Genomic DNA, 27641 nt, shown 5'->3' with positions numbered 1-27641 from the left:
CAATTATTACATTAAAATCTGAAATACAGGAAAGTAATAGACTTTGTGAAGATGAAAATCCTTATGGCCCTGGATACTGGAACATCTTTTGATCTGGCTTTACTGCAAGCTTACTTTCTGAAAGCTATGGAAAGCTGTGTGTCCAAAGGTGAAGGTGAGTGAATGAAATAGAAGTCAAAACCATAATGTTTTTAGACAAATAAAAAGACAGCTTTTTCAAACATTTTTAATTATTTTTTTAAATCCCCATTTCAGTTCTCAATATCAACAGGCTTCTATCCGAGCCTAATGGAACTCACATCAGCTTGAAAACAGGACACAATCCATTTTCTAATGTTTAATTATAATTATTCTATTTTTTTTTTTTTTTTAGCATACCAACAGGCTCAAAGGGCCTGATTCTATGACAGTGCCTAACCATGCCTAACTTGTAGGCACTGGTTCATGTAGCTGTCAATTAACCGCTAGGCATCATTTATAGAATCACACCTAGCAGCGCCTAGGTATCCTTAGGCATCGTTGAGGTAGGTGCTGGAATATTAGGCTTGGTTTTACCTGGCCTAATTTACCAGTGCCTATCTCGCACTCCTAGCAATGTCTAAGTTTACCACTCATATTCTCTACCCCTAACCACAACTACTTTTCAGGTAGGCGTGTTAAGTGTTAGTGCTTCGACTTAGGTGGATATCCGCGTCCAACCCTAATTAATAATAAAAAATTGGTTTTTAATGGCGTGATCAATTATCATGCAATTTACCCAATTAAAATACAATTTAGCTACACACAAATTTTAGTTAGGCGTCCACGATGAGGGCACCTAACCTAGGCACCTTTTATAGAATCAGGCCCAAAATGTATGAGCACAGTCTAGCAATTAAAAAAACTGAAGAGCAGCCACCTTTGGTGTGAATGACAATGCAAATAGTTTTTATAAGTTTGGAAGCTGTTGGACAGCCTCTTAAGTAGAGAATATAGAGAAACAACTGGATTCATTCACTTAAGATTTGCTAATGTTTTATGTCTAAAGAAAAATAACTTACTAAACCTGGCTCAAGGTTATCATTATTCTTACTTAATTTGTACTACAAACATATTCAAATATAATTGAATATGGACTTCAAGTTATACTACCATGAGATATGGTTTGATAGGTATAATGCTTTAAAACCCATAGAAACAATTCATTAAGTAGTAAGAATTAAGAAACTGGAGGCAAATGGTATGTTTTTCAGATTGACCTAAATTGTTAGAGACAAGTCATCTAATAGAGTTTGGCTCAAAAGTGAAGATACAGTATAATTTCTTAAGTTGTGTTTTTTGTTGTCAAATGCCAAAATGTCTAAAACCTGTCCTAAATATTTAAAACCTCTATATTGTGTCTATGAATCCATTCTTGACTTGATGCTTGCAAGCTTTTATTCAGGCTGACTCGTCTCAGAATCTGCAAAATCAGTAGAAGAACATATATGTGAATAGTAATAATGTTTGGATTGTTCAAGTAATTCAGTACAATAAAACACATTTTTCGTTAAGGTAAGGAAAGAACTACAAACCAGTGATTGTAAGTGCCTTGTAGTTCCTTCCTTCTCTGACATCGGAAAACATGAACACACTTCACAAATAAAAACTAGGCTTAATTTATGCTGGCCATCTTTTTTTCAGGGCAACAGGATAGAGCAGTGGTCTCAAACTCAAACCCTCTGCAGGGCCACATTTTGGATCTGTAGGTACTTGGAGGGCCTCAGAAAAAATAGTTAATGTCTTATTAAAGAAATGACAATTTTGCATGAGGTAAAACTCTTTATAGTTTATAGATCTTTCCTTTTGGTCTTAATAATAATATTGTAATTTATAGCTAAAGAGACATATGATCAAGAAACTGTTTTATTTTAGTTTTGTGATTATGATAAACATACCGAGGGCCTCAAAATAGTACCTGGCGGGCCGCATGTGGTCTCTGGGCTGCAAGTTTGAGACCACTGGGATGGGGGGAATCCAAAGCACAGGAAACAAAGCTGGGCAAAAAAAGTACAACAGGCTAAACTTTACTGGAGGATTTGACAGGAACCGTGTTTTGGCAACATGCTTGTGTCAGGGATTTATTAAAAGCAATATGGATATCTATACACAAACTTATAAAACTATATTTAAGATAAATAAAATGCATGTAGACAAAAAGACTAATGATCAATTAAATTTTGACCTCCTTCCCCCTCCCCCCTTTTATAAAGTCACGTTAGGGGTTTTTTATCACCAGCTGCAGTGGTAAAAGCTCCGATGCTCATAAAAATTTAATGGGCATCAAAGCTTTTACTGCCGCAGCCAGAAATAAAAAACCCTAATGTGGCTTCTTAAAAGGGGAGAGTAAATTAAAAACACACAATTTAAATCAGAGTAAGATGACATCTTGAAAAAACTAAAGTAAATGTGCAAATGATTAGCAAACAATGGTGAATATAAAAATATAGTTAACTATAAAATTACCATCAATATCAATAATACAGTCAAGATAATATCCTCTGTTCTTTCAATATCAGGGAATAATGCCACTGCATATAGCGGTAAGAGCTAAAGAACACAAAAATGATTTTCACATTGGAGGTTGAATATGATTGATAAGAAAAATAATGGTATCAAAATCTTTATAATACTTAAAAATAAATAAAAAATATTAATATCCACATCTATATGCTGCATAAAGACCGAGTGAATGAAAGTGCACCTCAAGCCCAGTGAACATTTGTGTTAATTTAAATGTTAATTATTATTCTTTTTGTCTACATGCATTTTGCAAATTTTAAATATGTGTGTGTGTATGTATATATATATCTTTTAATAGACTCCTGATGCATGCATTTTACCAAAACATGACCCAGATTGGGTCCTTCAACAAAGTTTGGCTGTCAACCCACTCTTGGAGGTCCATTGTGCTCTTTTTTGCTCTGCTATCTTTGTTTCACACAGGGAGAGTTGAGATCTTCAAAAATGGGCTCCCATAGCTATGGTTTCCAACTTCAGTGCTTGGGAACCTCAGCTACTTATGGTTTTCATGCAGTCCTATGAATATTCAAGATCTATGGAATCCGTTTACAAAGGTGCGGCAGTGGCTGCTGCTGCAGTAATCACTCCGAAGTCCATAAGGATTTAATGGGCTTGGAACATTTACCACTACTGCACCTTTGTAAAAAGGGGAGTGAATTTGCTTACAATTGATCTATGAAAAGGTTAATTTGCATATTTTGGTTCTTAGAAACTATCATGTTCCAGGAAAACCTACTATATTATTTATATATGAATTTTTGTTTTGAGGTTTGTTGCATATAGGATGTCAATATCTCACAATATTTTATATAATGATTTTTTATGAGCTATAATGCTTTGTGTTTTATTATTTTAATTGTTTATCAAATAGGTTTCCTAAGGCAATTTTTTAAACTATTAGATCAAATAAAAAAAAAAAAAAATATATATATATATATAAGAAGGACTGTTGTTTCTTAAAGAGGTTTCTTAACATTAATCCTGTTAGATATACCCATCATGTAGGTGATGAAAACAAAAACTATATAGGAAAACCAATACTCAAAGCAACATTGTATAAAATGTGGGGAGGGGGATCTCATACTAGAAATCAAAGCCATCAGTGCAGCCAACCTTAACTACTAATCTAGGCTAGATTCAAAATGTAATCATTGGGTTCTTGCTGTGATAAATCCACATGTTCAAAATGCCCATAACAACCTAATTTTGCTGTACACATTTGCTATTATTTTAAATACAGAGAAGCAATCAATATTCTGGAATTTATCTGGAGTATTGTAGTACCATTCTAGCATTCAATCATGTGCTCTCCAAATCCAATTCTGCATCAAATTTTGTAATCACTGCGTCAGGATCACTTTGTAGTCAATATTCATAGCTGATATCTAATAAGATTATTCTTAAGAGGCTTTGAGCTTTTTTATCCTTTATAAAGGAGTTTTTTAAAATCATTAAGGCCCTCTTTTACTAAGTCACAGTGGAGGTTTCTACCACAGCCCGGAGCACAAAATGCTCCACCACTCAGGAATTCTATGAGCGTCGGAGTAATTAGCACTCCAAGCTACAGTAGAAGCCTCTACCACAGCGTAGTAAAAAGGGGAATAAATCTTTATTGTTGAAAATGGAAGCAAAGCAACCAAAAAATAGAACAAATCCAACATACAGCTGAATACTAGCAATTTAACATCAAAGCAGTTCAGCAATATTTATTCAGCTTCCAGCTTCCCTTCCCTTTCCGCTCTCACTCCATTCTCCCCTGCTCACCCACCCTTTTCTTTTTTTCCTATATGGTATAGCCAGATAATACTTCCAATTTTCTATTATTATCTTTTAACAAAACATTTAAATAAGAGATTATAAATGGGGGGAGGGGCAGGGCAGAGAAGTCAAGATGGCAGTGAGTAGCCTATAATCACTTTCTGTGGTCCTGATTTTTAAGATTTCCCTCCTCAACTCTAACTTACCCAACATCTCAGCAGCAACAAATCGATCGTTTTACTTTCAGGACCCTAGTAGGAAGAACTGGTGGTGTTGACTTGTAGTCTGCGACTGTTGAAGATGCATCATTGTAACTAAGTCTGGAAACTTCTCTGTCTCCACAGGATCTCAATTCATCACCATGTCCAGCACAAGTGTCATCATTGCAGGCAGAGTCAGCAGCTACAGATGGCATTGCTTTGCTAACTTCTGGAAGAGGAGCTGCAGACTTTATTTTGGCTGTGGGAGGAAGAGAGTAGTCTGTTCTAGTTGGATCCCGAGTTTTGGAGTTGGTGGTGCAGGTCAAAGAGTCAACTGGAAGAGGAGGTGAAGCTCCTCTGAAGATGAGATCTGTTGTGTACGACCTGGCTAGAGCTAAACCTGTAGAAATCTCTGGAGCCCTCTCTTCTGCTTCCCCAAGTAAGTAACTTAGAGCCTCTTTTATCAAGCTGAATAGTGTGGTCTGGCATGGTAAATGCACCAAAGCCCAAAGGGATTGAACGGTTTTCGGTGTATTTATAATGCGGCACTCACTACCGTGGCTTGAATAAAGAGGACCTTAATCTTAATCATCCCATGGTGGTAACGCTGGAATCTATATGGATAATGCTGAACAAGCTGGATAAAGCAGTTGTTAAATCTTCGGTGGACTTATCAGTTTCACTTGAGAAAGTCGATACCATCACTAAGGAACAGGAGGACTCTAAATCTGCATGTTTTGAAAGTGTCAGAGTATTGAAGATGATATTAAGTCCCTTAAAGATGTTAATGTGAAGCTAATACAGAATAGGACCAATTCATTGGAAAACAAAAACTACGTAGAATATTACAAAAGACATTTAAATTTGCAAATTTTGAATTTTCCTAAATCAGTTACTATGACAGTACAAGATCTGTTTAAGAAATATTTAGTAGAAGTTCCCTATTTTTCTTTTGTTAATATTCCTCCTCTAAATTTATTGTAATATTTTTCCTAATTCTTTGAGTTTCTTTGTACAATGGGCTAGATTCACTAAGCAATTCGATAGTATACCGATCAGTTTGCGACCCGATTTTCCTCCGACCCAATTCACTAACCTCTGATCTGATTCCGATTCGTGCATGCAAATGAGGGGAAACGGCATGCAAAGTAGGCAGGGAAGGGATGCACTCAACAAACCTGGGACACCGACTGGGCTGGCTGATCAACAGAAGAAGTGACTACTGGGGACCAGTCGCACACGTCCCTGCAGACTCTCCTGCTCCATTGCCACCCTGATCTCTGCCCCAATCTTCCAGCCCTGCTCTCTACCCCCACTCTCCTGCCCCGATTTTCCAGTCTTGCCCCGAGCTCTGCCCCAATTCTCTTGCCCCGACTCGAGCTTGTGGTTTTAACCCAAAACCAAGGGCTCGCAAGTAAAAAGTAAAAAAAAAACAAAAAAAACCCCCACGGACATCAAACGCATGCGCAGACCATCTACAGGAAAAGTAAATGGTCTGCGCATGCGTCTGGATCGCCCCCATTTGAATACAGACCCATTGGGAATCAGTTGGCCTGCGTCGGATCGGACACAGAGCAGACTGCCTCAGCCAGGTTAGTGAATTTAGGCCAATGTTTGAATTTTTCAAATTATATAATTTATAAAAAGATTATAAACATGCGTTTTATCACTTAAGGTATACATGGTCTATCATTGATGTCCTCCCTTGTAAACAAATATCCCCCTTCCTTCAAAACCCTTAGATTCACCCCCTTATCCCCTCTTCCCATACCCACATTCTAGCCCAAATGATATAGCTTTCACCCTGTCCTCGAAGCACCCATAAAAGCTTATCATATTTTAGCAGGTCTTCCCACTTCCATCTCAACTCTCTTAATATGGGTCCCCTCTCAGAGTGCCAACATGCCATAATGGCCACCAGTATGACCAATAACAAATTAGAGACCAGTTTCTGCGTCCTTTGCTTTTCTCCAAAGACCACCTCCTAAAAGACACAGCTTGGGATTTTATTTATTTATCCAACTATCAGTCCTTCTAGGTGGAGTACAAAATACATATTTAAATACATAGAGGGGCATAATTAAAAAAAAAAATGTCTGTCCGATTTGGACATAGGACACTAGTCACCCAAAGTCAGCAACAGCAAAATGTTCATTCTCGAAAAGTACGTCTCAAATATATTTTTCCCCCAAAATCGTCTATCTGTATGTCCAGGCTTTTGATCATCCAGACTGCCACTACGTCTATCTTTATACCACATTCTTGACCAAAAATTTGTCCAAGTCCCAAATGCCCAGAACAAGACCTTTTGGTCTTGGGAGGGGTCAGCATTGTGATGGACTGGCCACCAAGACATGGCAATGGAGCAGAGGGGCAGCTTACAGGGCACAGCTGTGAGCTTCACAAAAAAGGTGCCACGTAAACATCTCACAACTCCCTTATAGTTTATGGTGGCAGGGGGAACAGAAAAGCACCCAGCAGTCAGAACCCTGGGTCAAAATTCGGACCATCAAAATCTCATGAATTCTGAGAAGGTATCTGGACCCTAGAGCATAGAGTCACCCTTAGATGGCTTATAATTGTGCTTCTTAGGTTGCGGAGAGTCCGTCTCGTGGCGGACAGACAAAGCCGCAGAACCAAGCCTTGAAAACATATGTGGCCACCCCAAAGGGCTAGCTGAGCATGTAATCAATCACCTGTTTCTGTGAAGGGGAGGCTGAACCAGTAGTTACTACTCCCCCCCTCCCCCCCCGACTGCAGCACACTGCACGAGGTGCAAAAACACTCTAAAGGCGGCAATTTTGCACAAATTTGGTATGAATCCATTCTAGGAGACCCTAAGGACTCCATCCCAGAAGTTTTCCTGGCAAAATTTTGAATTTTAAAGAAGCAGGGAAAGTTGAAAAAAAAGATCGTTAAAAATCCAAGATGGCCACCGGACTCAACTTCACACTAAAAATGGCACTTCCCGAAATTAAAAAATTACAAAAATAACATATTTCAGTTGGGAGAACACAGAGGAACACTAGGAAACCTTCAAAACCCCTCAAAATTAACTTTTTAAAAATTGTTGTTGGAGTCTTTCAACTCCTCTGTACTGAAGACCAATAGGAGTATATAAGATTAATTAATATGCTCTTCAGAGTAAGATTATCAAAATACTAGCATTTGTCTTGTAAAATATACAAAATTTTGTAAAAAAAAACCCAACATTTCTTATTATTTTAAATATATAATGTGAAAAGTGCTCATTGCCCTTTGTCTCCTGCACGTACGGTGCCACTAAGAGAACAAGTTTGGGACCATCATAACACTCCTCTGTCCCAATACAAATATATATATTTAAAATTATAAGAACTCCTCTGTACTCACAGATACCAGACACAGAGCTGCTGCACCTGCTTCCAGCCTCTTCAACCGCCAGTTCAGAATTCACTGCCACACTGCTGGAAATGCATCTTTCAAGCTGATCTACGGGCTGCCAGTCAGATTCTACTGTCTGACTATGCCTCAACCCCTGTGGACTACCAGATGCGCACCTGGAAGGGCAGAGGAGCGAAAACGCAGCCAGCGTGCTGCGGAACACAGCTGAGCCCCCTAAGCATGCTAAACAGTCTGCGCTCAACCAAACTTTCTTCAGACCGATGTCAGAGACTGGTAGATAGCTGCAACAAGCATCACACTGCAGTTATTTCAGCCAAAGAGGGTAACACTAGCTATTAGGGTGTCCTAATTTATTCCTCAGTTAAAATACACATTTTTGTGGATAACTTTTGTTTCATGAGTACATCAATAAAACTTTTTGTTGTTTACCTGCAATTACATCACTTTCTTTTCCACAGATAAATTAAAAAAAAAAGATTTGACATCGATATGTGAACATTTCTTAAGAAAGAACTGAATATTTCAGGGGTGTCCTAATTTTTTCACATGACTGTATATAGCAGTACAGTAGGGTTTTAGGGAGTTTGGTGGACTCATATTTTCCACCATGGCTGAAGTGGTTACAGTGGCTTATGGGCCTGGGTCCTCCTCTCTATGGTTCACTACCCCACCCCCACCCCCACCCCCAACTACTTAAGTCACCTCTGTGCAGCTCTACTAGGTTTTCTTATGCCAGGTGCTGATGTTTTGGAGGCAGGTATGTATGTTTTTATTCCGATTTTTATGGCAGTGTAGGGGGGTCAGTGATCACTGGAGAAGTGTGTGTGGGAGGGGTGTGTACTTTGTCCCTGCAATGGTTATCTTGTTACTTTGGATACCTTCTGGACACTTATACCTGTTTATAGATTGCCTAAGTCACAATGTATAAGTTCTGTCTAGGCAGTCTCGTCAAACTTTAGATTATCACTGCAGGATGACTAAGTTTGGTCGGTCCATATCCTGCCTACCTCCTCTAACCACTCCTTGAAAAATGCCCCTTTTTGCTCTAGACGCATAGCGGAGGTCAAGAGGCCTAAGATGTCTCCAGATACATCTAAAAACCTGTTTCAATTACCGGCACTAGGTTGCCCAAGTGTAATTTAGGCATGTTTTTAGATGTATTTTCATTTTGATTATGTACCTCATAGTATCCCACTTATTGTCCTCCTTCCATCAGGTTTCTGAGATGCCTATATCTATATCTTCATTTAGTGCTGTGTACTCTAATGCTACCATCTTATTTTTTAGGCTTCTAGCAATTGTATAGACATTTCAAATCGTGTTTTTTCCTTGTATCTATAAGCTGCTACAAAGTTGATGGGGATAATTTGCATCCTTTTCTCTGCTCTCCCCTTAAACACTCATGGTTTTCTTTCACCATTATTAAAATCCATCTACTGGGATTCCCTAAAAGGCCTGTTTCAATCGTATCCTTCAAGGATGCTCTACATCGAACCATATGCTCGAGTGACTATCAGCTTCCTCCCCTCCCATTTTATTTTAAAAGCTGCTCTATCTCCTGTTTTTTACAAATCCCATAAATATTTCAACAGAAACTCCATCATAAGAAACCCAAAATAAATTACCCACATTTGTACTGACCTCCTCCACCCAACTATCTGGTACACCATCAAAAGCATGCTGGACTTTGGCACGCCACCAATCCCGTGGTGACATTTGCGCACAGGATAAGTGCGCCGCCGCTTCCGCAGCTTTGAAGCCTTCCCGTTAGTGCTGTAAGTGAGGATGTGGGGGGAACCCCACCACTATATTTACAAGTCCTCTTGCTCCTGTTTGGGGGGGAACCCCCCCCAAGTACACTGAAAACTCCCGTTATCCTTTCTGTTTTCGTTGTTTGGGAGTTTTCAGTGTCATGGGGGAGGTTCCCCCCCCCTCCACACACACCTAACGGGAGTGCGAGGACTTGTAAATGAAGTAGGGGAGATCCCCCACCCGTCCCCCTCAGAGCGCTAATGGAAAGGCTTCAATGGCAGCGCATAAATATCCTGCACACAAATATTGCTACGGGATTGTCGGCATGCCAAAGTCCAGCGCACGACGGATCACCCAACTATCCACATACATCCACAAACCCGACAATCAATTTTATCTTTCTCCCTCCAACAATGGAACAAATAGAAGCTCATCCTGGCTTCCCTAAAGCAACCACCATTCACACACACGCTAATACCTCTCAGCAAGTATGCTTCTAGTTTAAAAAATCCTTTTGAAGGTCTCTCTACAGGGAGAGAGAGAGATGTATGATAGACGATGGGAGGAAGGGATTACAAGGAGTTAGGCAGCCCTTAAATTGGAAAGGGGCAGGAATGGACTGTGGGGATAACACATTCCTCCACCCCACCCCCCTCTTGGCAGGTAGAGATGCATTTTTTCCTCTCCCACCTCCTCTGATCTAGTGTTTTTCTCCTTTCCATCCTCCCCATTGACTGGCTTGACTTTCCCTTTCACCACAGTTCATCATGCAGACAACAAAGATAGAAAAAGCTATGAGGAAGACCACTTTCCAAGTGAGATATTTGAGAGATGAAGTTGAGAGTGGTTCAAAGGGAGACTTCAGCAGAGTGGAAAGTACTGTATTAAGGTCCAAAGCCACAGCAGGAGGCCTGAAAGGAGGTTTGGCCTTTTAAGAATACAGAAACCAAATCATGTACAGATAATGGTTTCTTGTCCAATGAAAAGCACAAATTTCACTGAGATGAACTCTGACTGAAGTAGTCTTGAGATCAGAATTTGAAAGATGTAGAAAATAGCCTAGGATCGATGGAAGAGAACAAGTGATCGGATCTAGTGAGTGGACACCAGACTGTGAAGCAAGTCCACTTGAAATGATAGCAACGCTGTGTGGAAGGTTTTCTAGAAGCTTAAATGATGGTTGACACTGGAGCAGATAGTGCAAAAGCATCTACTTGCTGGGAGAGAGATATCATGCTGTGAGTGCTAATGAACATAGATTAGGATGAAAGAGGGAACCTTAATTCTGTGTCAGCAATGTTGGAAACACTTGAAGTGTGATGGGTTTCTGTACACTGAGTTGTTGGAGAAGGAACCATGGTTGATGTGGCCACCGAGGTGCTTGTTCCTGACGAAGTCTGAGATTTTCCTGATTAGAGGAATTGGGAGGGTAAGCACATAGAAACCTGATCTGCTGATCAAGAAAAAAGGCATTTGATTCCAGACGAATTGGAGTGTAAAGTCTGGAACAGAAGAGTAGAATTTGTAGTGTGGAGGGAAGCAAAGAGGTCTACTTTGGGGGTCTCCCAATCTGTGAATATCTGTTGCGAGATTGTTATGTTTAGGGACCATTCGTGAGGTTGAAAGAGTCTGCTCAGCTTGTCTTCTAAGACGTTTTATTTTCCTGCCAGATATACTGCTTTGAGGAATATGTTGCAAGAAATCACCCAAGTCAACATCTGAATTATTTCTTGGCAGAGTGGAAGAGACCCTGTGCCTCCTTGTTTGTTCTAGTAGAACATGGCAACTTGATTGTCTGCGCGGATGAGCACTATTTGATTCTGGAGATGATCTTGGAAAGTGTGAAAGACATTGTGGATTGCTTGGAGCCCTAGGAGATTGATGTGGAGGTTGATGTGATTTCTTGTGAGGAGTATAGATGCCTTGGGTGTGCAGGCTGTAGATGTAGGCTCCCTGCCGAGTATGGAAGCATCCATTTAAGTAGCTTTTGGTGAGATGGAGATTGGAAGAGAAGGCCCCTGGTAAGACTGACCAGAAGTATCCACCATAAGAATTACCGCTGCTGGGTCAGACCAGTGGTCCAGCGTGCCCAGCAATCCCTTAGGTCAAAGACCAGTGCTCTAACTGAGATTAGCCTTACCTGCGTATGTTCCGGTTCAGCAGGAACTTGTCTTGAATCCCTGAAGGGTGTTTTCCCCTATAACAGCCTCTGCAAGAGCATTCCAGTTTCTATCACTCTCTGGGTGAAGAACTTCCTTACGTTTGTACGGAATCTATCCCCTTTTAGCTTCAGAGAATACTCTTTTCTGAAGCCGTGCTGGCTGGTCCTCATCAGATTGTGTCCATCAAGGTGATCAATGAAACAGTTCTTTATCAGCACCTCTACCATCTTTCCTGGTACCGAGGTCAGACTCACCGGTTTGTAGTTTCCCGGATCTCCCCTCGAACCTTTCTTGAAGATCGATGTAACATTCACCACCTTCCAATCTTCCAGAATCCTTCCCAATTTGATTGACAGATTGGCTATTAGTTGAAGCAGTTCAGCTATAGCCCCTTTCAGTTCCTTAAGGGATTGACAAAGTTTTGAGGTCATCTCTATTGGTTGGGAAACAGCCCCAGTGGCTTGAGTCCACTGGATAGAGAAGGTCCATTGGGGCACTATGAGATATAGATGTGCAAATGGAGTAATGTGAACTGTAGGTGCTATGTGACCTACGAGATATTTGATGTGCAGCAATGCATTGAAGGGAGGAGACTTTCTGACATACGTGGATAAGATTGTCGAGTCTTTGTTGAGGTGAAAAGCTCAAGCTTGTGTTGTGTCTAGGAGAGCTCCTATGCATTCTAAGGTCTGAGTTGGTTGAAAATGCGATGTCTAATGGTTAACTGCAAATCCTAATAGTTCCAGTAGACAAACTGTGGGATTGATGGCTTGCTGAGCTTGTTGTGATGATGAGGCCTTAATCAACCAGTCGCCTAGGTAAGGAAATACATGAAAGCTACATGAACAGAGTATTGCAGCCATTATGACCAAAAACTGAAGAAAAAAAGAACGGGAAGGCACAAAATAGTATAAAAGTTTGATGCATTTAGAGACTCCAAAACACAGACTCTCAGCTCCGCGGAAAACTAAGAACTGCAGGTCCCGCGAACCGACATTGGGCAGGAAGGCATTAGCATACATGCAGTATGAGAAGTCTTAAAGTGACAGTACACTTTTTGACTGTCTGTGGCGGGTTCCATGGATAATGTCACTCAGATATGAGGATATCTGCCTGCTTGTCCTTGGAGAAGAATAAGCATTATTTGCCAATGATATATCTTAATACAGAATTAATTTACTGCAATACACATTACATAATAATGAGACTGTAAAGTATTCAGATGGAAGCAAAGGTGCTCATTATCATGCCAAATTAATAACACAATGGTATATGTTATATCAAAAAGATTAGGTTCTTACCTTTACTAATCTTTCTTGTAGATCCACACTTTAAGTGGGTTATTTTCGTACAACCACTAGGACTTTGTAGGAAGCCTCAAAATTACAGAGACTTAAACCTCTCCCCTTCATACCTCATCACTGTGTCAGTGCCTGAGTTCCTCAATCAGTCTAAAAGCAGCCAGGAACATCTGAAGAGGACAAAAACAAGAAAGAAGGGAACAAGGAGAACTCCCCGACAAGTAAATCAATTCTGCTCATATCAACAAATGCAAAACAGCAACAATGAAAAATGAAAGAACAGGTTATGAGACATTAGAAACCTGAATGACAAAACAGTTCTATAGGGAGATACAGCCTGCACTGTCAGAGGGGGCACCTGAAACAGGGACCATCCCAAACTAACTGCTAAACCAATTTTGATGGAACTCTCATAAAGACTAGTCAGAAAACAGAAATCCAGCTTACAAAACAGTGCTATAGGGAGACACAGCCTGCACAGCATGCACTATCAAAGTGGGTGCCTGAAACAGGGACCATCCCAAACTAAGTGCTAAATCAGTTCTGATGGCACTCTCATAAAGACTAGTGAGAAAACACAAATCCATCTTACCAGTATTTGTAAAGGCAGACGATCGGTGAATCTGCAAGGTGTAGGGTGGCTTCCTGGAATAAAGTGTGGATTTACAAGAAAGAAGATTAGCAAAGGTAAGAACCTAATCTTTTGTTCTTGTACAATCCCACTTTATTCCAGGACCAGCGGGACGTAACAGAGCAGTCCCAAAATTCAGGGTGGAACTGATGAGCCTGCTGCCAGAACAGAGGCACCAAAAGCAGCATCCTGCTTGGCCGTCACATCGATCCTGTAGAACTTGGCAAATGTATGTAAGGAGGACCAGGTAGCGGCCCTGCAAATCTCATCCAGAAAAATAGCCGACGACTTTGCCCAAGAGAACAAAACACCTCTGGTTGAATGAGCTCAGGGGCTTCTTTCCAGCCACCACATAAGCCACAGAAATGGTCATGCAAATCCACCTGGAAATGGTAGCCTTAGAAACTGGCCTACCTTTGCGGGCAGGACCTACCAGAACAAACAGGTGGTCAGAGAGGCAAAACTCATTGGTGACTTCCAGATATCGCAATAAAATTCTGCACATGTCCAAGGACCGCAACACCTGGTCCTGCTTCCTTGAACCAGAGGAAGCAAAAGCAGTAAACCACTTTCAGAAGAAAAGAAGGAATAGTACTCAACATCACAGTGGAATCTCTAATAAACAGAAAGGGAGAGAGCCTGAAGCTCCGAAACCCTGCGGGTTGAGGGCATCGATTGAAACCCTGCGGCCCTGCGGGCATCGATTGTTACCACCATGGTCCCCAGAACCTGAAGGTATTGCCATGCTGTTGGAACCAGAGTGGCATGAAGCTTCTCTTGACAGGAGACAGGCAGGAACACTTTCTTCTGCCCCATGTGAAACCGGACTTCCAGGTATTCCAGATCCTGCGTTGGCTCAAAGTGACTCTTCCTGAGGTTGATCACCCAGCCCAAAAGCAGCAACAACTGACAGCAAGGGGGCTCTGATCAACCAGTCGTCCAAATATGGTGAACCAGGACACCCAGGGTGCGAAGATGGGCCACTACTACCACTATCACCATGGTGAAGGTCCTGGGTGCCGTTGCTAAGCCAAAGGGCAATGCTGCAAACTGAAAATGTTGCCCCGACATGGAACTGAAGGGACTTCTGGTGGTCCATAAAAATGAGAGTGTGCATATACGCCTCCGTCAGATCCAGAGAGTCTAGGAATTCCCCCGGCACCACCGATGATATCACTGAGTGCACCGTCTCCATGTAGAAGTGAGGCACTTTCAGTGCCGCATTGACTGCCTTGAGGTCCAAAATTGGTCTCCACTTGTTAGATCCTTTCTATGGAATGCTGAAGTATATCAAGCATCTCCCAGAGCTCGAGTCTTGCTCTGGAATGAGTTCTATGGCCACAATATCCAGAAGCCTATGAACTGTGGCCTGCACCCAAAGAACCTTCTTGGGGTGGCCCGTAGGTGAATCCAGAAAATACTCGGTCAGAGGACAGAGAAACTCCAGTTTATAGCCATCCCTGAGAACCTTCAGGACCCAACGGTCTGAGTTAATTGCCTGCCATTCCACCAAAGAGGCCGACAACTGCCCCCCGATTTACAGGGGTGGAGACACCGGCTTGGAGTCAGAACTGTTTATTTTCTGGAGCCACCGGCTGACTTCCCGTAGACTTCTGATGTCAAGATCTGCCGAAGTGCAGTTTGGCAGATGATGAGGACCATTGTTTCGTGGATGAGTTCGAATATGGATGAGAGCGCCTGAAAGGATGAAAATTATAATGTCCTGAACCCCTGGAAGGGCAAGACCTATTCCCAGGCAATGATTTGGGCCTGTGATCCTGCACACTAGCCATAAGGTCATCCAGACCCTGGCTGAAAAGCAGCTGTCCCTTAAAGGGCAACTGGTTTAAGGTCGCCTTAGAAGATGAATTGACTGAATCCAGAGCATTCTGTAAGCTGAAATGGAATAGGCAGCCAACTTGGCAAAAACTTTCAAGATGTCATACAAGGCATTAGCCATATAATCCACAACTGAGATGAGAAAATCCAAATCATGAAGCACCACAGTGTCACAGCATGGAATGGCACACCCGAGCCATGAAAAAAGAGGCTGATGCTGCCTTAACTCCAGCAGTTGAATCAAATAGATGCTTGAGGACAAAATCCACATGCCTGTCCTGAACATCCTTCAGGACTACTCCCTCATCAGTTGGTGACCTGCGCCACCAAGGGATCCACCTTCAGGGAAGCAAAGTGCTTGTTAAAGGCATCTGCCATGGGATACAGCCGTACAATGGCCCGAGCACATTTTAAGGAACCCTCAGGAATCTCCCAGATGTCTGTACGAATCCGTATGAGGTCAGGATGATACCTGTATTGCTCCATGGTGCGACCTCTGGAGTATTGCGTTCAATTCTGATCTCCTTATCTCAAGAAAGATATAGTGGAGCTAGAAAAGAGTGACCAAGATGATAAAGGGGATAGAACTCCTCTCATATGAGGAAAGACTAAAGTGGTTAGGGCTCTTCAGCTTAGAAAAGAGATTGCTGAAGGGAGATATGATTAAAGTTTACAAAATCCTGAGTGGAATAGAACGGGTACAAGTGGATCGATTTTTCACTCCGTCAAAAATTACAAAGACTAGGGGACATTTGATGAAGTTACAGGGAAATACTTTTAAAACCAATAGGAGGAAATTTTTTTCACTCAGAGGATAGTTAAGCTCTGGAACACATTTTGAGAGAATTTTGAGAGAAAAAAGGACAAGAAAAATAATTTTAGGGATAAGGAATAAAGATATGTTGTGAGCCAAAAAGCAACTTCTGTGCGAAAACTCAGACAAAACTAGAGGGTACTTGTGAAGTTCTGTGCATGTTGAGAAGATCATCAGCACTGTTGGATAATATCTCAGTTTTTGCAGTTGATTCATCCTGCTTGTCAATGGAGAATCATTTGAAAAACAAAATTTACATAAGGTGTCTCTTGGTTAAAAATGGATCTGTAGTGCTGAATCAGAAGCCTTATAGCTAGAATACTAAGCTTAAAACAGCTGACCAGGGACAATTCTTAGCCCAGCTTCTAGTAGCTAGATCTAATAGTATCATTCAAACAGAAACCGAAGAGAGAGAGAACCAAGTACTGTAGTAACTTTAAGTTGGTGAAACAGCAGCAATGGAAGTAGGTCTTAAGGATAAATAAATTAAAAATGTTATAATTAGATAAATAAGATGCTAAGCCATAGAAAGGCTGCTGTTGTAGAAGGAACAGGAAAAATATTGGCAGTCATGAGTTATGCTTCCTCATGGGAATCACACAAAAGGAAGAATGGCAGTCCCAAGTAGTTCAAGATTTAGCACTAATAACTTTCCAGGAGATGGTTCATATAATCTTAGTGATTAGTGGTTTCTTAAAGAGATGGCCAAATTAATGTTGTCAATACGATTTCTCTCGTGACTTGCACACAGTAGTAATGCTAGTGCATTCTCCACCTGAGCAGCTTGTTTGAAGGTTGATGTCTCAGGCAGGATACCTATTTCTGTTCCAGAACATGATGTAAGCTTATGTTTTATCCCCATATATAAATTTTCTTACTGTTTTCTGATGCTCTATATTCAGCAATCTGCACTGTCTTGTTCTTATTTTCCTGGTGCTCACTTGAAGGCTGATCTATAGGAAAAAAAATATTAAAGTACATTAGACATGATCAGAAGATAGATAGTCATAGACACTGTACAATTTGTAAACAAATTTGATTATCTGGCAGCAGATCTATGGTGCTGCAGTAGCATTTAGAGCATTATTAATGAACATAGGATTAAAAATGTTAAACAAAAGGAAAGTTGTCATTGTACTGCAAAGCAACTGCCAATCTTTGTTACAGATATAAATTTATGCTGATGTCACCTAGTGGCTCATTGTTATATCTCATTGTTTTCCTACTTCCTGATGTCACCCAGGGCAGGATTAATCCTTTGATGGGCCCTAGGCACACAAGTACACTGGGCCCGTGGTCTCACTCTGCCCCCACACCTGTCTGGCTATGCCACTGAACAATACAAAGCTAACATATTCCAGTTAATAAATTCCAAAGTAAAATGCCTTTTTACTACCTTTGTTGTCTTGACATTTTGATTTTCCATCATGTTGATCCCAGTTTCTATTCTGCATTTCTGTGTCTTCTGCTAATTCTCTTTCCAGTGTCTGCTATCTATGGGGGTAATAATAATTAAAAAAACCCGTCTAAAAAGTGTCCTAAGTGGCTATTTGGACGATCAAAAAGCCTAAGGCTAAGGCTCCTGGGCCTATTCTGATTGGCCCAGGTGCCTTAGGCCCCACCAGTAGGCGGGGCTGTGGTACGGCTGGGCCAATCCGGCCTCATTCTGCTGGTGGCTGCCTGCCGGACAGGCAGGTTTGACACCCATCTGTCCGACCAACGAAAAAAAGGTACGGGGAAGGGGGGTGGGGGTGGTCGTGGGGGGTCAGCCGGGGGGTCGCGGGTCGGCTGGGGGGGCGGTCGGGGAGTTCTGGGGTGGGCGGACATTGGGGGGAGGGGGGTTCATCGAGGGCAGGAGGGCCTGGAATCCCTCCTGCCTGTAATTTAGTGGGGGGTGGGGGTAGAGAGTCGCCTGGGCCAGGAGGGCTTGGGCTCCCTCCTGGCCCGATCGAGTCATGGGGGGGTAAAGAGTCACCTGGGCCACGAGGGCTTGGGCTCCCTCCTGGCCCGAACGAGTCGGGAGTGCTGCGGTTGGCCGGGGCAAGAGGGCTTGGGCTCCCTCTTGCCCCAATCGAGTCGGGGGGTCATGGCTTCAGCAGGGCAAGAGGGCTTGGGCTCCCTCTTGCCCCGATCGAGTCGGGGGGTCGCGGTTTCAACAGGGCAAGAGGGCTTGGGCTCCCTCTTGCCCCGATGTTGTCGGGGGGAGGGGGGGGGTTGGTGGTTTGACATGGCAGGAGGGCTTGGGCACCCTCCTGCCTGGATGGTTGTGGGGGGGATTCTGTAACCGGTGTTGTTTTTGACAGACACTGGTTACAGAATCCAGCTTTTAGGTGAAGGACTGGCTCCTCCTTCGCCTAAAAGCTCTTCTGTTGGACGTTTGGGGCTTAGGCGTTTTTTTTCTTTCATTATGGCTAAAAAGTGTAGACGTGCTGTGGGTGTACTTTTAGACGTAGTGGAGATTGGGCGTTTAGGCAGAGGAAGGCCATAATCAAAACATGGACGTTTGTTTTGGTTATGGACACTTTCCCTGCTTCTGGGTTGAACGTTTAGGGACTTAGACGCTTTTTTTGATTATGCCCCTCCACGTGTTTTTTCTCATCTCCTGTCTTATTTCATTCCCTCACTACACCTGTCTCTAATATATTGATTGTTTCTTTTTAGTTTTTTCCTCCTGTTTTGCTTTTCTGCCCATCCATTCAAATTTCATCCTCTTTCTCATCATTATTTTTATTTTTTGACTTTCATCTCCTTCTCTCATGCTATAACATTGCCATTTCCCATCAATCATTCCCCAGCCTCCTTTTCCCTGCTACTTTTTATCTATACCGCATTATTATATTTCTACCTCTGTACTCACTATCTTCCTCTCACTCATCTCATTGCCACCCCTCTCCTTGATCTGTCCCAAATGATTCCACCATTTCCAGTATTCCAGCAAAGGGCGGGATAGTGGGTGAGGGAGATGGTGGTGGTCCCGACCCTACCAGTTGCATAGGCAGGGCTGAACAGCTGTGTGGTCTCCTGTCAAAAGGTGCACAGCTTAGAGAGAATAGTGGTGGCACTACACTATTCACCTTCTTCCAATGAGAGAATTGGCTATTTAACCCTATTCTTTGTTTTCTATCTTTAACCAAATCCTAATCCATAACAGAACATTGCCTCCTATTCCATGGCTTTTTAATTTTCTCAGGAGTCTCTCATGAGGGACTTTGTCAAAAACTTTCTAAAAATCTAGATCAACTGGCTCACTTTTATTCACATACAGTATTTATTCATGCCTTCAAAAAATGTAGTAAATTGGTGAGGCAAGACTTTCCTTAGCTGTATCCATATTTACTCTGCCCCACTAAACCATGTTTGTCTATGTGTTCAGTAATATAATAGTTCAGTAGTATAATGGTTTCTACCATTTAGCCCACCAATGATGTCAGACTTACTGATCTGTACTTCCCCAGATCCACTCGGAACCTTTTTTAAAAAATTGGCGTAATACTGGCTACCTTCCAGTCTTTAGATAATGAGGATGATTTTAATGAGAGGTTGCAAATTATCAATAGTAGATCTGCAATTTCATTTTTTTAGTTTTCCTTACCCTGAGGTGTATGCTATATTTCATTTGTGAATTCTTTCATTGCCCTGGGGTATATATCATAGTTTCAGATATGGTCTGCATTTTTGATTTGTAGCAGACACAATAAATCCTGAGTATGTTTCAAGTCAGATGTGGATTAGAAAACACAGAGAATACAGGAAAATTGCTGCACAACTTCTGTGTTTCCCCGAAAATAAGACCTACTCTGAAAATAAGCTCTAGCATGATTTTAGGGGTAGGTCTTAATATAAGCCATACCCCTGAAAATAAGCCCTAGTTGCTGGCAGCAGCGCTTCCCCTGCCGCTTCGCCCCCCCCCCCCCCCCCCCCCGCTGACCCTTCCATCTCTCCCCCTCAAACTGCAAGACCGAAAAGCACAGTTACTTACCGTAACAGGTGTTATCCAGGGACAGCAGGCATATATTCTCACATGTGGGTGACGTCATCTACGGAGCCCCAGCGCGGACAGCTTTTCAAGCAAACTTGCTAGAAGTTTCAAGTTTGCACACTGCACCACGCATGTGCATGCCTTCTCGCCCACTAGAGGTCGCATCCCACCTCGTGGTCCTCAGTTCCATAACTAGCAGAGAAGCCATCCCCGGGGAGGCGGGCGGGTTGTGAGAATATATGCCTGCTGTCCCTGGATAACACCTGTTACGGTAAGTAACTGTGCTTTATCCCAGGACAAGCAGGCATGATATTCTCACATGTGGGTGACCTCCAAGCCAACCAAAAAAGGGCAGGTGGGAGGATGGCAATTCAGGAAAACAGGTTACGCAACACCGACTGGCCAAACCGGCCATCGCTTCTGGACAAAGTGTCCAGACAGTAATGAGAGGTGAACGTATGAACCGAAGACCAAGTGGCAGCTTTACATATGTCCTCCATAGGTGTGGATCGGAGGAAAGCAACCGAAGCTGCCATCGCTCGGACCTTATGCCCCGTGACTCGACCCGGGGGCGGAAGTCCAGCCTGAGCATAGCAAAAAGAAATACAAGCAGCTAACCAGTTAGACAGAGTGCGTTTGGAAACAGGATGCCCTAATCGATTAGGATCGAAGGACAAAAACAATTGAGGAACCTTCCTATGAGACCTGGTGCGTTGAAGGTAATATGCCAACGCCCTCTTACAGTCAAGCGTGTGAAGCGCCGTCTCGCCAGGATGGGAGTGGGGCTTAGGAAAGAACACAGGAAGGACAATGGACTGATTGAGGTGGAAATCAGAAACAACTTTAGGTAAAAACTTAGGATGGGTGCGGAGAACCACCTTATCATGATGGAAGACAGTGAAAGGAGGGTCCGCAACCAAAGCTTGCAACTCCCCAATCCGCCTAGCGGATGTGAGGGCAATCAGAAAAATCACCTTCCAAGTCAGAAATTTCAAGAGAGACTTGTTGAGTGGCTCAAAAGGAGGTTTCATCAGTTGAGCTAAAACCACATTCAAATCCCACACGACTGAAGGAGGTTTAAGAGGGGGACAAACCCTGAGTAACCCTTTCATGAAGCGTGTCACCAAAGGATGGATCGACAGAGGACGCCCATCCAGATGTTGATGGAAAGCAGAAATAGCACTAAGATGAACACGCACAGAAGTGGTTTTCAAACCAGAGTGCGACAGGTGAAATAAATAGTCCAAAACCGAGGACACCGGAACCGAAACCGGATCCAGGTGAAAAGACGAACACCAGGTGGAAAACCTGGTCCATTTCTGCGAATAACAAAGCCTAGTTGAAATCTTGCGGGAGGCTTCCAACACCTCCCTCACAGATTGAGACAGATCAGGTGAAGTTAAGGAGCAAGAAACCAAGCTGTCAGGTGTAATGACTGCAGATTGGGATGCAACATGGATCCTTGACTCTGAGACAGCAGAGAAGGAAACACAGGCAGAAGAAGAGGCTCCCTGGTACTGAGCTGAAGCAGCAGGGAGAACCAGTGCTGACGCGGCCACCGAGGTGCAATGAGAATCATCGTGGCAGCGGACGATTTGAGATGTACTAACGTTCGCATGATCAGAGGAAAGGGAGGGAACGCATACAGGAACCTCCCTTCCCAATCGAGAAGGAAGGCATCGGCCTCCAGACGGTCCCGGGAGTACATCCGAGAACAATACAGGGGCAGTTTGCGGGTCTCCGGAGAGGCAAACAGATCCACCTGCGGCGTTCCCCAGCGAGCGAAAACCTCGCGCAGAACTCCGGAGTGTAGAGTCCACTCGTGCGGCTGCAGAAGTCGACTGAGTTTGTCTGCCAGACAGTTCTGTTCTCCCTGGATGTAGACCGCCCGAAGGAAGATGTTCCGGGAGACCGCCCACTCCCAAAGGCGAAGAGCCTCCGAGCAGAGGGGCCAAGAACCCGTTCCACCCTGCTTGTTCACATAGTACATCGCCACTTGGTTGTCCGTGCGGACGAGGACTACCTGATTCTGCAATATGTGGACGAATGCTCGAACCGCCAGAAAGATGGCCCGAAGTTCTAGCACGTTGATGTGACACCGACGGTCCTCGGCAGACCACAGGCCCTGCGTTCGAAGACCGTCGAGGTGGGCTCCCCACGCGTACTCCGAGGAGTCTGTGGTCAGAACCTTGCGAAAAGGAGGGGTGAGAAACAGTAAACCCTTGGACAGATTTGAAGAGTCGGTCCACCAACGCAGCGATTTCCGCAAAAGCGGAGTCACCGCAATGAGACGAGACACCGGATCGTACTCCTGACGCCACTGGGAAGCTAGGGTCCACTGAGGAATCCTCAGGTGCAGCCTGGCGAACGGAGTGACGTGGACCGTCGACGCCATATGGCCGAGCAGCATCATCATGCGCTGGGCCGACACCACCAACAGTTGAGAGACCTGACGGCCCATCCGCACCAAGGCTTCCAACCGCTGGGGCGGGAGATACGAGCGCAGGCGCACTGTGTCCAGCACTGCGCCTATAAATTGAAGAGACTGAGCCGGGCACAACTGTGATTTTGGAAAGTTTATCTCGAACCCGAGGCTCTGCAGGAAGGCAATAGACTGTCGGGTCGCTGAGATAACCCCCTCCCTGGTCGGGGCTTTGATGAGCCAATCGTCCAGGTAAGGGAACACATGAAGCCCACGAGACCTCAGGGCTGCCGCGACCACCACCATGCACTTCGTGAAGACTCGGGGGGACGAGGCCAGGCCGAAGGGCAGGACCCTGTACTGAAGGTGCAGATCTCCCACCTGGAATCGTAAAAATCTTCGGAAGGCGGGATGCACCGGAACATGGGTGTATGCTTCCTTCAAGTCGAGGGAGCACATCCAGTCCCCTCCCTCCAAGAGAGGATATAAAACCGGGAGAGACAGCATTCGAAACTTCTCCCGGACCAGGAATTTGTTGAGCTTCCTGAGGTCCAGTATGGGGCGCAGGTCCCCGGTCTTTTTTGGGACCAAAAAGTAACGGGAGTAAAACCCCGTACCCCGCTGGTCCTTGGGGACCGGTTCGACCGCCCGAAGCACCAACAGAGCCCTGGCCTCGGCCAGAAGGATCGGCAGTTGCGCTCGGTTGCAAGAGGCCACCCTTGGGGGATGATCCGGTGGCGAGGACACAAAGTTGAGCGAGTAGCCCTCGGAGACGGTCCGGAGCACCCAAGCGTCTGATGTTATCTCGGTCCATGCCATGTGGAAGAACCGAAGACGCCCCCCGATGGGAAGGGGTTCCTGTGATTTCGCGGAGGGGAACCCGCCCCGTCCGCTCAGCCCGTCAAAAGGAAGGCGTGGGTTTAGAAGGACCCTGCGCCGGGGCTTGGGTTTGTCCCCCTCTGCCTCGCTGAGACGGACGTCTCGGAGGCGGCCTTGAAAAAGCCGGAGTCGACTTCTGAGGGTATCGGCGCGGCGGAGGACGGAAAGGTTTCTGCTGCGGGGGCCTAGGTTTGGGGCGGACCAGGGATGCTAACGAGCGCTCCTGCTCCGACAACCGCTTGGTCGCCGCATCTAAGGACTCATCAAATAACTCGGACCCCACACAAGGCAAGTCTGCAAGACGTTCCTGCAGGTTTGGGTCCATATCGAGGGTGCGAAGCCAGGCCAGACGGCGCATGGCCACTGCGAAGGCCGACACCCTCGAAACCAGCTCAAATGCATCGTACACCGCATGAAAGAGGTACAACCGCAATTGAGACAGGTTGGACATAAACTTATCAAATCCTGCTCTTTGGGAGTCCGGTAAGGAGTCTCGATATTGAGGAAGGTCCTTCACCATGCCACGCAAATAGGAGGAAAAGGTGAAGGCATAATTTAGAACCCTGGTGGCCATCAGGGAATTTGAATAGAGGCGACGGCCAAACTTGTCCAGGGTCCGCCCCTCCCTGCCGGGTGGAACCGCCGCAGCAACCCGTGAGGGCTGTGATTTCTTAAGGGCAGACTCCACCAGAAGAGACTGGTGGGAGAGCTGCGCCTTTTCAAACCCTTTAGGGGGCACCGTCCTATACTTCGCTTCCATTTTAGAAGGCACAGACGTGACTGTAAGAGGGTTCGACAAATTCTTCAACCAGGTCTGCAGGAGGACTCTGTTGAGGGGGAGCCTAGGCACCTCCCTAGGAGGAGTGGGAAGGTCTTGCTCCTCCAAAAATTCTTTAGAATATTGGGAACCGACCATAAGGTCCAACCCCAGGGCTCGGGCCATGTCCTGAACAAAAGTGGAAAATGAGGACGGCCTGGCTGGAGGAGACGGGGTTCTCGACCTCCCCACCGAGGAAAGGGGAGAGGCCTCATGGGAATAATGAGGATCCCTGACCGACCCCGAGCCCCAGGATGCTCGTTCCAAGGCCCTCGAGGGGGAAGGAGAATTTCTCCGCCTCGAAGAACCCTTGGGTGAGGACCCCGGGGTCCGGGGGGCACTCTCCCACTTCCTCGGCGAGGCGGCACGGGAAGACTTCCCATGAGGTGATCGGAGGAGCCTCGGGTTGTCGAGGCGCAACTCCGATACCTGCAGCGCCTCGCCCCCGAGCGGCGAGGAACGATCGTGCCTCCGAGGCGAGCCCCGCGGGCGCTTCGGCTTCTTCGATCGGCGCCCCGTCCGAGGTCGCGTCGAGGGCGAGGCGTCCCGGGAAGACCTCGAGGAGGAAGAGGAGGAAATACGGCGCACTCTGCGCAACTTTTCCTTGGGCCGCACACTCCGCTCAGGCGGCTCCCCCGAGGTCGAGGGCACAGCCGGGGCCGAGGTTAAAGGGGCCACAGTACCCGAGACCGAGGCCACCGAGGCCGGGGCTCCCGAGGTCGAGGGCGCCGAGGCCGGGGCCTCCGAGGTCGAGGGCGCCCCGGCCAAGGCCTGCGAGGTCGAGGCCGCCGGAACCGCAGCTTGCTGCAACACTTCCAGGGCCCCCGACAGCTCCGATGAAATAAGGGCTCGGAGGAGGTCCTGAAAGGCCGGAATCCCCACGAAGGTCGGGAGTTCCGGGTCCGGAGCACACTCCCTGGAGGGCGACCTCGGTCTCGAGTATTCCCTCGGGGTGTGCGAAGCCGGGGTCCGAGGCGGGGCCGGGGTCGACCCACTCGCCTTAGCCGGAGCAGAGGATGGCTTCTTCGCTGACGGGGATGGAACAGAGGACTTACCCGAAGCCGGCTTTCCCGAGGACGCCTTCGAAGTCGAGGGCCGAGGCGAAGCCGAGGCCCCCGAGGACGCCGAGGCCGAGGTCAAGGCCGGGGCCGAGGCCGAGGCCGACGTCGAGGCCTTAGCCGGCGCGTCCACGGCGAACAATTCCGCCATTCTGGCCTTTCGGCGGCGGAGGGCTCTGGCCTGAAAAGTAGCACAGCGATCACACGAAGCTGTCGGATGATCCGGCCCGAGACAAACAATGCACCACCGGTAAGGGTCAGTGATGGAAAGTAACCTCTCACACCGGCTGCACTTCTTAAATCCCGTAACAGGACGGGACATCAACGGAAAAGGAGGCCGGGAACGACCGACGTCCCGTGGCCACGGCTGCCGGGAGCCCCCGGAGCCCAACGAAAAGAAAAATATTTTTTTTTTTTTGAAAACGAAGGAAAAAACACAAAAAAGAAAGGAGCACCGCGAATCGATCGAAAAAACGAAACGCGGCAGCAGAAAGGCAATACAAAACTGGAGCTCAAATCCACAGGGCTTTCTGGCTCCGCGGAAAAAATTGAACTGAGGACCACGAGGTGGGATGCGCCCTCTAGTGGGCGAGAAGGCATGCACATGCGTGGTGCAGTGTGCAAACTTGAAACTTCTAGCAAGTTTGCTTGAAAAGCTGTCCGCGCTGGGGCTCCGTAGATGACGTCACCCACATGTGAGAATATCATGCCTGCTTGTCCTGGGATAATACCTTGTAACAAACGGCAACGTCAGTAGCAATCTTGACAGGCTGCTTTGGGACCTTCTCTCGCTGGGGCGTTCCATGTGCCGCGTTGCTGATGACATCATCAGTGATGCGGCAGAGGAACACCCAGGCTGAAGAAAGCCGCAAAAGCTGCCTGTCTAGATTGCTGTCAACGTTGCTGTTCGTTTTGGTCTTGCGGTGGAGAGATGGAAGGGTCAGCGGGGTGGGAGGGGAGGAGAAGGAGGGTGCGTGTGGTGGAGGAATGGGAAGGAGGGATAGAAGCTGCAAGGGTTCTGCTGCACAAGGGATAGGAGGGAGGGAGGGAGGGATAGAAGCTGCAAGGGTTCTGCTGCACAAGGGATGGGAGGGAGGAATAGAAAGATACTGCACAAGGGGACGGATGAGAGGGGAGGAAAGATGCTGCACATGTGGGGGAAAGGAAATAAAAAGAACTGGGGTAGAGGAGAGGAAGGGAGAGATGATCATTGTGCATGAAAAAAATAAGACCTACCCGGAAAATAAGACCTAGTGCCTTTTTTGGACCCAAAATTAATATAAGACAGTGTCTTATTTTTGAGGAAACAGGGTATTACTGCATGGTACCCTCTCAGTGCAATAAAATAGCTTAAATCAGCCAACTCCAAAAGGGAAGACAGAAGGAATGGGTGACTGACTGTCCTGAATCTACAGAAAACTCCATTATAAGTAAGCAGCTTTGTTTCTCCAATGACAGGGAGTATATTGATGCCAGACAAATGGGAATCCTTAGATATTGGCTATCTTCCAACAAAAAAGGAAAAATAATGGCAGAACAACCTATTTTTGAAAGGAAAACTTCCTTATCAATTTTATACTTTAAGGAACACATCTAGTAATAATAAAAATGAGCACTAAGGGATTGCCCTGTCTGTGATATCAATGTTTAATTAAAAAGGACTGTATCTGCATGGAGTGGCAGGTACACGTGTTTTTGCCAGCCTTGATGGGCAGACTGGATGGACCATGCAGGTCTTTATCTGTCATCATTTACTATGTTACAGATAAAGCCCAACATAATCCATCTAATGTTTTCATAGGAAGTTAGGTGTTTTATAATAAGCATTTTAATAAGACTAAACAAATACAGTACAGTATATCATTTTGAAATAACTGTAATTTGCATTAAAAAATAGTTGTTAGCACATTTATATACAATGTATTCTTTTTACCTTTGCTTTTCTCACTATTTTTGGATTTATGTTGACTCTTTTTCTCTCGCTCATTGTTCTGTTGAATCCACTCATCTCCATAACCATTGCTCATCAACTTGCTAAAGTTTACTGGATCACTGCTTTTCGAAACAGGCCTCCAGAAAAAAAATATATAGGGCACAGATTACA

At 45.2% G+C, this 27641-nt stretch overlaps 1 protein-coding gene across 6 annotated transcripts in view; it reads right to left on the bottom strand.

Annotated features, from left to right (window-relative positions):
* Positions 1–224: 224 nt before the first annotated feature.
* Positions 225–27641, bottom strand: part of C2H7orf57 (chromosome 2 C7orf57 homolog) — a 143026-nt gene continuing 115609 nt past the window's right edge. For 4 of the 6 annotated variants that reach the window (XM_033930469.1, XM_033930466.1, XM_033930467.1 and 1 more), the window contains 4 exons: positions 27471–27607; positions 17261–17335; positions 4506–4758; positions 225–1441 (listed from right to left, as the gene is read on the bottom strand). In XM_033930469.1, coding sequence (XP_033786360.1) covers positions 4514–4758; positions 17261–17335; positions 27471–27607 — 457 coding nt within the window. In that variant the 3' untranslated portion in view covers positions 225–1441; positions 4506–4513. Of the gene's footprint in view, positions 1451–4505; positions 4759–17260; positions 17336–27470; positions 27608–27641 lie in introns of all 6 variants that reach the window. The other 2 variants (XM_033930470.1, XM_033930471.1) reach the window with 2 other exon arrangements.

Source organism: Geotrypetes seraphini, chromosome 2 (assembly GCF_902459505.1).
Source record: "Geotrypetes seraphini chromosome 2, aGeoSer1.1, whole genome shotgun sequence".
Taxonomy (NCBI): Eukaryota; Metazoa; Chordata; class Amphibia; order Gymnophiona; family Dermophiidae; genus Geotrypetes; species Geotrypetes seraphini.
This window is presented reverse-complemented; position numbering and strand designations above follow the sequence as displayed.